Here is a 15,327-nt window from a genome sequence, read left to right as displayed (position 1 = left end):
ATTCTTGCTCAGGACTTCACCAGATCTTTTGGCAGAGCTCTGTTGAAGTCGCTTGACTATTGCTCATTTATAGTTGTGGTGAGCTGTCCCTTTTAAATAATGGTATTCATATTATAATCTTGATTGTGTTTTATTTTGTTGAAACCTTTCTATTGTTGCTGAACTTTCAAAATTGTTTCCATTTTTCATTGTTATGCCTTCTGGGATTGTTTATCTTCAGAGTGAAAGCTGTGTAAAATGAAGACAATAATTTCAGCTTACATTTCATGATAGTTTTGAATTTATACCTGAAATATTGTTTCAAATACAGAATGGAAAATAACATAAGTACTTAGTTTCCCTCAAGTGACAATGAGCAGATAAACAGAAAGAGCAGATGTTCCAAAATCAAGATCATTCAGGAATTAAAACTTCCTTTGATGCTGTAGGTCACTGAATTGTAACTTAATCTAATTACAGTTTTAGTTTTATTCATCATGTAATCATTGAGTTCATTCCCAGTGTATAGTGCCTTTGTGGTCACTGGCATTATATGAGGGATACAGTTCAACCATTGCATCAAGTTGTCCCTTTTGGAGACAGAAGGACCAGAAAAGAAGGTAATAAGTCAGCATGATATGTATGTCCTAACTGTTACTTTGTTTCTATCCAGTGATTCAGGTCCACTCCGTATTGCAAAAACACCTTCGCCACCGGAGGAGGTGTCTCCCCTGCCTAGCCCTACAGCTAGTCCCAACCACATGCTTGCACCAGCATCTCCAGCACCAGCCCGGCCTAAATCACCCACTCAGGTAGGTGGAAAGCTAACAGAAGAAAATGGCCTATTGTGCTGAAAAAGATGGCTGAGATGTTGTATATGGTGAGATTTTTTTGTCTGAGCTCTGACTGAGAAATGATAGTGAGGCCCCTGGCTCCATTGCTCTTTTTGGTTGTTCATCCTTGTGTCACAAGCAAAGGTGGAAAGTGATTTTTATAAGGGGAAAGAAGGAAGACGAAGGTGCCTGGTGAACTGTGGGAACTTGTGGTAAACACTTCTTTAAAAAGTAGCACAGTCTCTAAGAGCCCTTATCCCATCACTGCTAATTTGGAAATCCTATTTTTAAAACCTTTGTGTGGATTTCATTACATTACATACATTGCTCTTTGCTATTTGTGTTCGAAAAACATTAGTGACATTTTGTGTTTGAAAAACATTAGTAGTGTTAGCCAAGGAGTATCACTGGATGGGTCAACCTGAATTTCTCTCCAGAACAGTAAATAATAGAGCTAGCTCAAATACTGCTGTGATAATTACTGCTAATTAAAGGTTTATTGGTCACTGTTAACACCAGAGCAAGAAATTCAACCCTGCTGGAGTCATTTTTGTTCTCATTAGTATCAGTGAAATAAGAATCAGTTTCATAAAAGGCAGCATCTGTAGTGTAAGAATTGTATGTGATGCTTTGAGAAAATATCAAAGACAAGCTGTGTTGTGATTGTAGATGATAATTTAACCCCAAAACATGATATATAAATACCTTCATATAAAAAAGGCTTTTTTTTTTTTTTGAATTAAGAAATATGATAGAAATCAAGATGGTAATCATGTCCTGAGATACTGGAACTTCAATTATTGATGTTTCCGGGGTGGAGGATAGCTTCTGTGCTGACTGCTACCTGTACGTGGGGAAAAAGAAATTTAATTTTGCATTTAATTAACTGTGAGCACATCTGCTTTCCTTGGTCTCCCAAACTATGACACCCCAGTGCCTGGATCATCATCTGATACAACTCAGTTTAGTCTTAATGGTGTCAATGGTGTTACATCGCTATACCACCTGAGGATTTTTGTGTGTGATTTTTTTGTTTGTTTTTATTTTTTGTTTTGTTTTTACTTTTTTTATTTCCACATATTTTAAAAACATCTATCATTTGGTGTTATTCTGACCAAATAGCACATCATGATTATGTGAATCTATGGAAAACAGGGAGAATTAGTAACTGAAATACCTTTGAGGTGCTATATTTCCCAGAGACAAAAGGTTCTTGGCATTAAGCAGACTTTAAGAGGAAGTTAGAGGTGTGCAGGGAAGAATATGAATCGAACAAAATCCAAAAACTAAATTGAAATGAATTTAAGAAGCCAAAGAGCAGAAGAGGCCTGGTTCTATGCAACACTGCCCTTCCAACTACACTGCTGTGTAGGAGAGGAGTCTTGCACAGTGTTTCCCACAGAGCAAAAAAATTTTCAGCCAAGAAATACTTTCATATGAACTCTCTAAACTTGAGCTGGAATGTAATGTTTTGGGTTTTTTTTGCTTTATGTTTCATGCAATGTTTCATTCCTTCAGGACAGATGACAATGAACAACTAAAGAGGATTCTTTGAATTCGTGGCATTTTCTCACATGTGAGGTGAAGCAGCAGAGATTAGAACGTAACTCAAACTGTTTAGGCCTAGCTTCAAGCCCTTTCTCTTGTCCCTGAGCTAAGGTTGTGCCATTTTTGCTCTCTGCCTAGCTGAGGAAAGGTCCTCCAGTCCCACCACTGCCAAAACTCACACCAACAAAGGAGCTGCAACAGGAGAACATCATCAACTTCTTTGACGACAACTTTGTTCCAGAAATCAATGTGACGACCCCATCACAGGTAAATTTCAGAAAGGGCAGTGTATAGTTCCAATCTTGCAAGCCCCCAGATACTCCACGATCATGGTCTTATGGTTGATCTCAGTGGGGAGGGAGTAGGAGGTTGCTGAGAGAAGCTTGTGGCAGAACTGACCTTTTAGATCATCTTGAAAGAGTTGCATGTAATATTTTCTTTGACTAGGTCATGCATAATCACTCAAAAGTGCTAGCACTGCTAGCATATTGAAAAACATGAGAGATTTCCTGTTGATTGCCCTGACTAAAAACACTGTGAAATGCAACCGTGTTTGAGATTTGACTGAATCCAGATTTCATTACAAGCTGAGAGTTCATGTAGAATGCTTTTTTCCTAATCCCAAACATCTCAAGAGATACATCATGGCAATGCTTGGTTTTTCCTGTTTTTTTCCATCAAAGTCATACAAAATAATGTTTATTTCCATCAGGTGTTTTTAAAAACTGGAACTTGGTTGTTTTAATCAAATTTTATTTTAGTTTTCTTTATAAATATGTGGTTTGGAAGTTAAATATGTATTTGCAAGTGTAAAAGGCAGCTCTGGCTAGATTGGTTGTTCATTTGGTTTTGGCTCATGTGAACGTTAGTTACACAGCCGAGCCATGTCTAGAATTACTTTTATTTCTCCTTATAATTAAATTAAGAAATTAAGAATTCTGTGTATAACAAGGAAAACCCGGAGTTATGTGAAATAAGCCTGTAGCATTTGCATCCAGTTATTCAGCTTTCATACGTGGCTCTGGTAACTGCTGGTTGTTCAATAATGGACTGTTTTCTATTATGGTAATTACCACTCTGAAATCCAAGCCTGTATCTTGTAAACTGTGGAGAATTATGCAGATCTGAAGCTAATGCAGAATGTTTATGAGTTTTTGTTTTCCTGTGAATTATTGTTTTAATATAAATTCATTTGACAACACAAGAGGATGTAGGTGCAGCAATGAAACCCCAAATTATGTTAGAGAGTTAGAACATGTGGGGTTTTGGTTTTTTGTGAGGGGAGAAAAGGGTATTATCGTGTTTCCCTTTGGGATCTGTTTGGAAGAGGAGAAAGAGTTATTTCTAGTTAAGTCCCCGTGCAATTAGTGAATGAAACCTTACTGAGCAGCTCCCATGCTGGGAAGCCTGTACACACTGGCTGTCCGGCCCTCGCAGAAGGGGGATTGCAAGCCTGTTGCATCATTGTACCCTGACTTTATGGGAGTTATTCCTCTGGCAGTGTCACCCCTGAGATCAGTGGTAAAAGCTGACACAACCTGTGCTAAATGTGATCCCCTGCATTAAATGTTATATCCAACTAACCTTGACCTATCAAGCTAGCTAGGCAAGCAGAAATGGCACCGATTAGCTTTTCTATTAAGAGCTGACACTAGAATGGGGCTTAATGAGTGCAAGTTGCATTTCAAGAATCTTTACAATCTTTCTACAAGAGGTAGGTATAAAAACCATGATGGCATAATAAAGGTGGGCATGCTCTTGAGAATTAAAATCTTTCCCTTGTCTCTCAAGGAAAAAATATACCTCCCTTCAGTGAGTGATTTAAATCTCTCCCTTCTCCTTAGTCAAGAAATAACCTGGGAATGGCTTAAGTTATTCCCTAGGCACCTTCTCATGAATGATCTGCCCTTCTCCTTCCACAAAGCCCACCCCCATTACTGTAATGTAAGTATGTCTGAGACCTTTGAGTAACTACAAGCATCCACAAATAGTATGAAGTAATGGGCTTTATATCCTTCTATAAGACAACCAGTTATTGAAAATGTACTGCCTGAAAACCATAGAAAACATGGATGTATTGTTCTCGGTGTGTACAGCATCTTCTGTACCTGGCTAGCTTTGGCTGGGTGGCAGGGAGGAAGCTCTCAAGCCTGCAGAGCCCTCTAAAGGTGCAGGGCTTCCCAAAGGACCATGCTGGTGTCCCTGGTGCTATCCTCACTCAGAGGCACAAAACCAGCAGGCTGATGAGTAGTGCTGCGCTGCCTTAATCCTAGGCTTCAGACAGGATTATGAACGAGCCAAGCACTTTCCTGTTCTCCTCTTGAATACAGGAAGCAAACAGCCTGTACCTGCTGCTGTTAATCTCTCTTGCTCGCGCTCTCTCTTTTTGTTTTTCTTCATCTAGCTGCACTAATGTGTTTGGTGCTGTGTGAGATGCAGAAGGACAGACAGTCCTGCTTGATGCTGTCGAGTATTTTAAGCCCTGATTCAACAAAGCAACTCACACTGCCATTTTATTTATTTTCAAGAGTGGATTTAATTCCTGCTAAGTAAAAGAGAGACCTGAGAAGATGTGATATCTGGGAGGCCAGAAGAGAGGAGTCACTTAGAAATGAGTGTCGCTGTTTTATTACAGGTTTTCCTGTCCTTCCTCATTGCACTCCTCCTGTGTCGTCGTTACGCAGGAGTGCTGAGACAATTTGACGTAATGTGTGTGTTCCCGCAGCTTTGGCTAAAATCAACTCATCATTTTCATGGCTGATGGTACTACTTGATTTTGGACAGCTGCCCAGATATTGCTAGTAGTCCAATTACTAGTGTCTAGTTACTAGCTTGGACATCAGAGATCTCTATAATATGCCCCTCCAGGTACATAACATCTAAGTCTGAATGTGTCCTGCAGCCCTGAAGTGACCAACCTCATGCTGCTTTCGGAGCAGCCTCAGCAGAGCTGTCAGCCAGTGCTCAGCAGTGAGCTAGAGGGCTGAGGCACAGCCCATGTTTCCTAGAGCTATTTTAAATCTCGTACAGACTGTTTGCAGAGAGGGGCTGGCAGGTATGCCAGTCCTCACTGGAGTATACAGGTTTCTTGTGCCTTCTCCATCCTTTGAGCATAAGTGTGCTTTTGAGAGTTATAGCCTTGCTTCTGCCACAGTCGCCCCTTTCAAACAGAGTGTTTCTTCGTGCTTCATAATGCTGGTGTGGAATTTCAACACAGGCTGGTCAGTAGGCATTCTTATAACAGCCTGGTCCCTATTAAAGGATTTCTTGAGGTTCCTGGTTTTCCTAAATCTTCACCCAACTTGGTGTCTTGGTTACCCTATATCCTTTCTTGGGGTTTTGTTCCTAGAGTTATGACAAGTCTTCTGTTTGTCTTAGCCTATGGGTAGCAGATAATGTAATAATAATGCCTACAGTTAGTAATTGGTACCCTATCAAAATAGGTACCTTAGCTGTCATCTTACAGGGCCTAAGTGAAACTCCTGTTAATTTTTTTCAGTCCTCATAAATAACAGCTTCCTTCTAAAATCTCAGTGAAAAATAAGTATCTTTTCCCTCTCCATCCATTTCTGATTATGTACTGGTTAATGCCATGTTATTTCATCAAGCTGTATGACCACATGAGCAGTAGTGCCTCGAGCGTATGTGATAAAATCTAAACAGATCAGATGAATGGCATGGCAGAACTCTCAATGAAAATAATCATGGTAAGTAAGTGGGGAGGCTGGTCTGGTTTCTGAATTTTTAAAACATAAGATTATAAAACTGGTTTACTGGGTCAAACTAATGATTTGTCTAGACAATTGTCGTCAGAGGTCAAATCAGAAGCCAAGGGAAGAATATGAAACCGGGCAAGCACAGCTGATGTTCCTTGTAGCCCCTCCTCATATAGTCTCAAGCCTCCAACAGTGTGCAGCTCAGGGGCCTCCTGAACATCATTTCTATGCATTTAGTATTTCTCAATAGACTGCTTCTCCATGAATTTGTCTTTTCAGTCTCTCAGCACATGTAAAATTTTTATGTTCATAGTACCTGACGATAAGGAGTTCCCCAGCCAAACTCCATGCCATGTGAAACATCACCAACTTTTCTTTATTCCAAATATTAATAATAACACCAATTTAGACAGTTTATGCTCTTAAGTGTCTTAAAACCAAAGACTTTCCATTATTATTATTATTATTGTATCAGCTCCTAGTTTTGCTATTTTTATGCTTGCCCTGTTCTTCTAGACTTCCCTCAGCATCTACTTTGCCTGCAGTCAGACAGGAGGTTGGGCTGTGTGTACTTTTGGTCTGACCCTGTGTTACCATTCTTGTGGAAGATTATAGGTGAATATATGTGTACAAATTGCTTTTCATGGTACTCTCTGCAGTCTGCACTCCTTTCCAAAGAGCATGCTAATTAATATTTTGTTATCTCCATATTCTGTACATCAAAAGACAAGAGTTTCTCTCACTATTTAATAACACTGAACAACTAGCAGTGTTAGCCTTGTTACCAAAACTAAGATGCTTGTCTAGCTTATTTATATTATTAGTGATAATTAAATCTCAGCTACAGTTGTTGCACTAGTTAAAAATAGCCCTTTGTGTTGAGGCATGCTTATTATTTGTTCGTGTTAATTTACAGAGGGAATGATCCACAGCCTGTAGAACTAATACAGCTATTTATAGTGACCCCAGTGACCTTGGTTAATTCATTAATTGAGGAGGGAGGGCAAAAAGCTGTAATGTGTAGCCCAGTTTTGTAAGAGCAGATAAAGGTAGCAAGATTTATTTAGTTAGATATTTCTTAAGGGTTAGAGCTAAGGGCAACATTAAATATGAATGTTATTCACATTCAGAATTGAAATTTAATTCAAGTGCATTTATGGACTTTTTGCAAACCTTTGTTTTAAGGGGAGATTCACTTATTAGAATGTATGGGTGTTGGGTACCGTTTTTGTAACTTTTAATTTTGGTGTCCAACTCAAAGTACTTTAAAAGGGCCTTTACAGTCGAACAGTGAACACTCAGTACTCTTTAAAGAGGGCTACAATTTGTTTAGCCTGAAAAGACAAAGGTGCACTATGCAGAAATCAAAAGCATCAGAAAGGAAGCTCATAAAAAGAAAAATTAAAGATTATTCTGAAGCCCTGGATAGTCTTCAGAGCTTCATCCCTTCCTGGCTTGTACTGTAGCTTGAAAATCTGTGATGTAATTTTTATTTTTCTTTTGCCTCTTAATATTTTGTTGCCCAGGGCAGTTTTTAAGAGGTGAACTTTCAAGAGTTATGTTTCTCTTGTACCAGAATGAAGTTCCTGAGGCTAAGAAAGAGGAATCTTTGCTAGATCTCGACTTTGACCCTTTCAAGCCCGAAGTTGTGTCAACAGGAGTAACTCATTCGCCCATGTCTCAGGTATTTCTTTACCTTGAGGTAGGCAAAGCATATGGATGCAACTTGCTGTGTTTGGTAGCAAAGATTTGCCTCGTGTACTAATGAGCCGTGTATCTGCAGTGTCTGAAAACCTTGATCCTCCTGAGCAGCTTTTGTCAGCCATGTATCTTTCCCCTTCAGTACCCCTGCACTCCTCGATGATGGACTGGAAGAGGAGGAAATTGTCAGGTGGTAAAATGAGGCGTTCACTGATGAGATACGGTTGCTAGTACCTTGGCCTTGAATTTGGCATGTCATTGTTTTCCGTCTTTACAGTAACTCTTGGTGCTGACATAATCCTCCACGTCCTCTTTCCTGACAATTTTTCTGGCCTGGCTTTGACTCTTGATGTCTGAAAAGAGGCCTCAGGAGACTTAGGTCTTATAGAGTCAGCATACAATTGCTTTGCTGTGATGGAGTTTCTGTACCAAGCAGGGGATGTGATCTTGAGCGTTCTTGCTCTCATGAATCTATTTCAGACCTGGCCTCAAGCAAAATGAGAGAGTGGAATAGCATGTTTCCTTGCAGGATGTTAGGTTAAAGAAATTCTGCATTCTGTGGTACTATTTGCCATGGTAGTTTCTCTCAGCCATATGCAAATAAAAATAGGGACTGATAAGAGAGTTGCTGATTTTCTGTGGCTTGCCTCAGTGGACCTGCTATTTTAAAATGCAGAATTCACACTCACTACCCCTAGGGCTGGCAACACGGTAGGGGAGTTCCCCTGGCCAGCAGAGCTGGAGCTTTCCGCTGTACACAGGCAAGGAAACAATTTAGCATCCTGTGAGCAAAACCCGTTATCTTCATGGCTATCACTAACCTGGTTCATACTGTGAGATATGAAAGCTCTAATCATCTGTTCAGGAATGCAGCACTAGGAAAAGAGTGAGTAGACAGGAAGCTTTAAGGCTGAGATAGTCCCGGTTCTCTGCTGATCTCTTTCTCAGTTAGTTAATTTTGTCTTTTGTGTATAGGCCTAGCTACGTAACGAGATCTGCAGTGATCTCTAATGGGTTATGCAGTGTCACGCTTCAAACATTAACTGTGATTTCTCACTGTGGTTTGATCGAAGGAGTTCTTATTTATAATAGAGGCTTTCTGCATCTTACTTGTTCTTTTTCTCGCTCCCTGTGAACAAGAAAGAAAATGAAAATTGGTCCCTTGGCATTCAGCATCGACACAAAATTCTAGCTGTGACTTTGCTAATGCTGCCCTTCAGCTTGTCTTGTAATAACACTGATTAGAGCAATGGTTAAACCAAATGCTTTTAACTGTTATGAGGCAGCATGTGTGTCCTGACATCCTAATATACAGATTGTGGGATGTTTTATTCCTTTAGTGAAAAAGAATTCTTTTTGATTCAACTGTGCTATGAAACACAGAATATAAGTCAATGTAGAAAAAGACATTATACATATATTTTCATTTAGGTGCATGCTCTCTTCTCTCACTTTTCCTCCAAAAATGTCTGTGTATACATACATATATATATATATATATATATACACACATAAATAAAATATGTATGATGATGATTCTTGTGCATACATGTGCCAGAGTGCCATGTTTCCCAAAGAAGGGAAGAGAGCCCTGCAGTGAGGCTCTCCGTCTCACTGAATATGACAGGGTCACTGCTATGGGAGCATAGACAGGATGAAATCTATGATCTCCATATTAGGAGTGTCTTGTGCTACTTTACAAGCCTTAAATGCATTTTCTGAATGTGGGTGGGTGGGTTTTTTTTTCTTTTTTTTAAAACCTCAGTCGCAGATGATTTTCCCTCAGCAAACTGTGCTGAAGTAGTGAACTGAAGATAGGGTTGGGCATCTTTGCCCTGACTCCCCTGGGAGGCCAGACATGACTTCCCTACTGAACGTTTAATTACCTCCCTCCACTCCTCTGCCAGTGTGATCAGTTTGCCCTTCCTCTCCTGCCCTTCCTCACTTGCTTTTCTATTCCTATGATTCTTTCAGGAGTGGCCTTTCAAGATGTGTCTGGACTTAGTCCTTTTGCTGGCTTCTCATTAATGTAAATCAACACTTTCCAGGGTGCTATAGTGTGTCTTGCCTTTCTCTCATCGTCTTCCTTCCCCTTGGTGCTCAAAGGCATTCCTCCTTCCACTAAAGTCAGTAAGACTATTGGGTTTTGCCTCAGTAGGGGCTAGAAGAAGAGACCTGTAATTTTTCCTTAGAGTTTATATGTTCAGCTGGCAAACATATGCTGGAGTAAGCAGGTACACTTGAGCTAAATTACATCCACAGAAAAAAGCATATACCTGGAATTAAACAAAATTAATCTGATTGAGGATTGGGATTGAGAATTCATGTTAATTTACTGTAAATCTGAGTAGTGAATTATTATTTTACTTTTTATTCATGAAAGCGGAAGTGGTGTGGAAAGCCTTTCTGGTCTTTGTGAAATAAGAAGCAGGCAATAAAAGAAGCTAAATGCAGCAATCTCTTAGGCAAATGTTAGATGTCACATTTAACACTTACAAGTATTTTAGGAACAGTTTCACATTTTGTTTTTAGAATGTCTTTTCTTTTTGTTTTGTATTGACTTTGACCTAGGTGTGAACAAAGTAGATATAAAGCATCCCAGAGAGCTTTTGAGACCAACAGGAAAGCTCCTCCTCTTGTGGAGGGGGGCTATTAACTTCAGACTGAAGTCAGCTGCTCTTTCATCTGTCTGTTTAGCTCTTCTGCTGAGAGGCCACCAACGTTTCTGACTTAACAGATTGAGCAAGAAATTGAAAACATTGGTCAACTTTCTTGTGTTGTTTCTCCAAAAGCATACCATTTTCCTTCCTGAGGTCGCAGTTGTGAGAAAACCTATTTGTTCTCTGTGGATAGCTGGATCATTTTTTAACTGACTGAAGAGCCTGACCTCTGGCTCACACAGGCAGTCACACCTTGCAGAGAGACTCCTGCACCTATTGAAAGTTATTCAGAGTCACCAGTTCAGTTCACGGTCTCTAGTCAAGTGCTTAGTAGTATGAGTTCAGTGGAAAAGAGCAACTACTCTGGAGTAGGAAACATCACAATTCATCACATACTGCCCATCCTTTTTAACCAAAAAGCACATTTTACAGACATGTGCAGACATACAGGCTCACACATATATAGAAAAAAATATATAAGTATGTATATAAATAAGCTTCTATCTCTATTAGTTAATGCACACAGTTATGTAGCCAGTGAACGTGTGATATAGTATTTTTTTTTAAGTGCCTTTCCCCCCCTTCCCCCCCCCCCTTATTTTTCAGACATTGCCATGGGATCTATGGACGGTAAGCCTGACATTTATCATTGTAATTTGAGATATTTCTGTTCCTAAATTCAGATTTATAATCGTTTCCCCAGAAGCCAAGATAAAGAATTTACGGACCATAACAAATACTGTAAAGTAGATGAAGCCACCTGGAATCCTTTAAAAACAACAGAAAAATGTCTCTATTTGGCCTACAAAACATAAATGATGTCAGCAAACTAGACTAATAAGATTTACGATCGTTATCGCTAAGTATTTGCTACTTTTATTCTCATGTCCATATTTTAGCTATTGGAGAGTAGTCCTGGGTGCTAGTCACCTGTTTTAATTATTTGAAGATGTAGTTCCTCAGGATGTTAACCCAATGGACACCGTTTTCACAGAATTCAAGAGTGAAGAGAGAATTTAACTTGTTCTTTTAATAGTGGGCATACAGTGATCTGGAGTTATTCATAAAAACAGCTGCTGCTGTAGGAAACCTCATGAATTCTTCCTTTTACCTCCTGGTGTCAAATCAGGTATAGTGATCTGCAAGAAGAAAGCAATTCATTTTTCTGAGCTTTATTTTGACTCTGTGTCGCAGTGATAACTGGGTTGACTTGCTGTGTAGCCTGGAATGATCATTTTTTGACCTTTTGCAGATTCAGCCAGCGCAGAAATCTGTGCATGCTTCTTGTGCATTCAAATTTGTCACAGTGTTTTGTAATACACCACAAATGTGATTTATGTTAAATGCCCATCTCTTTCTCTTGGGAAAGGTTAAATAAAGCCTGAAAAAATAGTCATGTATGCAGACTAGCCAAAATTTCAAGGCTATCAGTATCAAGACCAACTAAAATAACCCAGAAACGTTTTGAATTCATAGTTCTGAACTAGTACTAGATATCTTTATCGTCATCTTCCTATCACAGTTTTATTTATAGCTTGTTAATACATACCTTTGTATTATAACTGTTATTCTCTTTGCTATTATTTTTTAAAAAATCAAGCAAATAATGAGCTTCACAGCTAAATGTTTGAAATTAGGGATTCTGAACCTTTACTGAGTTTATTTTAATAATAAATTGGGTCTAGATTAGTTGTTGATCTGTCTTGCAGCATTTGCCTCTGCTTAAAGTGGTGGTATAGATAGCTGACTTTGTGAGCTGGTGCCTTATTCTGCCTCAGTGTAAATGCCTCTGCATGGTGATGGAGAATCAGAGCTGTGTGCTAAAGGCCTGAGCAAAGTATTGATGCCTTAGTATAAATAGAAGTAAGGGCCACTACCACTTGGGTTGCTTCCTTTCTTATTCACTGTTTCACAGAGCAATTCCTCTTTTCTATTGAGATGTAATAGGGTACCTGTGGAAAAAAAGTGTCAGTGGCTTTCAGAGGAAAGCAAGATGTAATAATTATGCAATGCACATGTAGCACTTATTTTCTAGTATAATTCGGTGGCTGGAAGCGTGGCTTAAATTCACGGGCCTGTGATTAGTCTTTGGTTGGGGGGTCAGGAGATGACCTACAGTCCTTCCCCACACCAGTTCGGTAATTACTGCTGGGCAGAGAACTGATAATTAATGAACAGTTGCCATACCAAAAAAGCATCACATTCTTATTTTCTTTGTTTTATATGTATGATTTTTCTTCCATACAGACAAGCAGTGAATTGGTGCAGCCGGTAAGCAAACTTCCCCTCAAAATCACAACCATTATAGAGACATGCTTGAGTCAGTGTGGTGTAATATATAGTTCTTTGTCCTGTGTATTGGTGCTGCTCTTTTAGATTGCAATCTACTGTCTCCTAACGTTGTAAATCAGTTAGCTTTTCCTTAAAATGCTAAATTTAGTCACTTGCATTCTTTAAATTAAAATTGCTCTAGTAAAATATAAATTTTGTGTTTTCTCATCAAATCCGCCTTTATCTTTTTCATCTTGTGTTTTTTCTTTGCTTTTCTGTCTGCTCAAAGCCTGATTCTACAAAAAGTCTTTCCCTGTGTAACCTGGTCATGGAGGAAGCCCCAAACAGTGGGTCATCAGAAGATATTAACAGATCCCAAACTGATCTAGGTTCACTCAACTGGGGCCTAGATGTTAGCACACCCAGTGTCAGCCAGGAAATTACTGCAGGCAGTTCTTTGCTTTTCCCTGGGGCAGAGCAAACCTCAAGCGAATCCACTGGTACTCTGCCTGTTAGTGTTTGGCCTGCTATAGGTGAGCAGGAGGATTCTGCACCAGGGTCAGCTTCTGTAAACAGAAACCAGAGGACTTCACTGGAGGCCCATTTGGATGTTAAAAATGTCCCATGGGAAGATGTGGCGACTGATCCGCCTTTAGAGACCATAACCAATTTTGAGACACCTGTCCTGGGAACTGATAGCTTGCTGGATGAATCCCTCCCGTGTGAAGTGCAAAAGGCAGTAGAAGAGCAGGAGGAAGAAGAGTCTATGTGGACAGGTGTCGAGCCAAGTGAAAAGGTAGAGACCAGAGCTTTTAACTACAAGGAGGTAGAAGGTACAAAGGAGCTGGAAGAGAGAGGTTGTGAAACTGAAAAAAATGGAGAAGCAGAACTTCATAATGTTTTAGCAAAGCCAGATGGTGAAATTTTAGTAAGTACAGCGGCAGAAACCTTATGTGAGTCAGAAAACAATAATGGGGAAGCTGGGATAACTAGTGGCGCTAACCTAGGAAACACTGGGGAAAAAGAATTCAAAGCCATAAATGTCATTGAGGAGACAGATGGGAAAACACCATTGCTGAGCACAAGGTTGGAAGATGGGGACAAGAGAGTAGTGAACAGCTGTAAAACTATAGAAAGCACTGGCACTGAACCTGAGAAAGTCTTGGGTATCTGGGATCAGGTACGTGAAAGGACATTTGAAAATGGCTTAAACCAAACTGGCAATGCTACTGGAGGCAGTACCTCCATGGAGTGTATAAACGTGATGGGACATGTTGACCTCGAGGTAACTGACCACACAGAAAAGGCCCCTACAGATATTGGAAACGTTCTGTGTGATGCTGAATTATTCAGTGCAGAAGAGTCTGGTAAAAGAGCTGAAGAAAATAGCATCAGCCTCCTCCAAAACGGTAGCACTGCTGATGAATGTCAAGCTTCTGCTGAAAAAGAATGGGCGTTGCTGCCCGAGACAGCTGACACTGCCCATACACACTGTGGTGATTCTTGCCTAGATGATACAGAAGACCAAATGGTAGGTAGGACAGCAGACGTATCAGTTGCTGAAGAGTATCCTAGTAACAGTGGTGTTCCTGACGCCTTGGAAACAGACCCTTGGCTGGCAAACTGGGATCCAACAGTTACTAATGATTCCTGGGGGTTTTCTAATCTGTCAGAGGGCCAAGCTAATGGATTGGATAATTGGCCTTTTTTCCCCAAGCAGCAAGACTCAGAGGAAGATAACATGGAAAATGTTTGGTTAGGCATTAGTGATAAATGGTCTACACAGGACCTGGGAGGGACTGATAACTGGGTAGAAGTAGGTGTAAGCACAAGCAATAAAAGTCAGGAGACACCAGTAAAACAAGGCTCACCTGGGGAGCAAGCAAGCATTAGCAGTCATGGACTAAGCAAGGAGCTAGCTAGACCCTTGGTTCTGTTTCACGTGGGAAATTCCAGAAATGCTAGCACCGAGAGTTCAACTAGTCCTAAGGACAATGAGACCAACAACTCAGATTTATCTGAAGATGAAATTGCTAACCGGAGATATGGATTGTTGTACCAGGAAATTGAGGCTGATAAAGAAGAGGTACTTACCCCAGTGTGTAGCCTAGTCTAGACAAAGAATTCCTTAGGCCATGTGTAACCCTGTCGTTTAAAAACAGTCCATTTGTTTCCCGCTACCCCTTCTAAACCCTTGCTACTTTTTTTTAAAAAATTGTCATGCAGCTGTTCAAAGTGTGGTGCACTTCAGCCATGCAGTGAAGCAGGCTGACAAAGACACATTTGAAAAGGTGAATGAAGCTTTGAACTGTGAAGGCACATAGTGTCTCACAACTTTTGTGTTTTTTATATATATATAACTTTAAATGCACCTACAACCTTTCTTTTGTGAAATTTTAAAGTCAGCCTGCTTTTTGTTTTTGTTTTGGCGTTTTCTTTAAGCCTCTGAAACCTGTTATCAAATAGCTCTGTCATCAAATTTCTTACTGCCTTGCCCTTCTTTTCATTTTGATTTATTTTTAAAATGTCTAGCCTATTTTTATTTTGCAAATAAAAGCATTTTTATTCATGTTCTGATTTAATAAACAAATGATAACTTGTTCTGATCTTTACTTCTAT

General features: G+C 39.8%; 2 protein-coding genes across 5 annotated transcripts in view; both read left to right on the top strand.

Annotated features, from left to right (window-relative positions):
• LOC104147070 (amphiphysin) overlaps positions 1-15,327 on the top strand; it is a 127,741-nt gene that overhangs the window by 90,386 nt on the left and 22,028 nt on the right. For all 4 annotated transcript variants that reach the window (XM_068935920.1, XM_068935919.1, XM_068935918.1 and 1 more), the window contains 5 exons: positions 653-791; positions 2,499-2,627; positions 7,653-7,760; positions 11,044-11,067; positions 12,685-12,708. In XM_068935920.1, the coding sequence (XP_068792021.1) occupies positions 653-791; positions 2,499-2,627; positions 7,653-7,760; positions 11,044-11,067; positions 12,685-12,708 (424 nt within the window). The remainder of the gene's footprint in view (positions 1-652; positions 792-2,498; positions 2,628-7,652; positions 7,761-11,043; positions 11,068-12,684; positions 12,709-15,327) is intronic.
• LOC138066363 (uncharacterized) lies at positions 12,718-15,318 on the top strand. Its single transcript, XM_068935921.1, has one exon. It carries the CDS (start codon positions 13,037-13,039, stop codon positions 14,822-14,824), a length of 1,788 nt encoding a protein of 595 aa, XP_068792022.1. The 5' UTR covers positions 12,718-13,036; the 3' UTR covers positions 14,825-15,318.

Source organism: Struthio camelus, chromosome 2, assembly GCF_040807025.1.
Source record: "Struthio camelus isolate bStrCam1 chromosome 2, bStrCam1.hap1, whole genome shotgun sequence".
NCBI lineage: Eukaryota > Metazoa > Chordata > Aves > Struthioniformes > Struthionidae > Struthio > Struthio camelus.
The sequence above is the reverse complement of the archived record's forward strand: the minus strand, read 5'-3'. Positions and strand labels throughout refer to the sequence as shown.

What these genes read in the sequence shown, in the direction of transcription:
- LOC138066363 (XM_068935921.1), top strand. Translation starts at nt 13,037, where the DNA reads ATGGAGGAAGCCCCAAACAGTGGGTCATCAGAAGATATTAACAGATCC.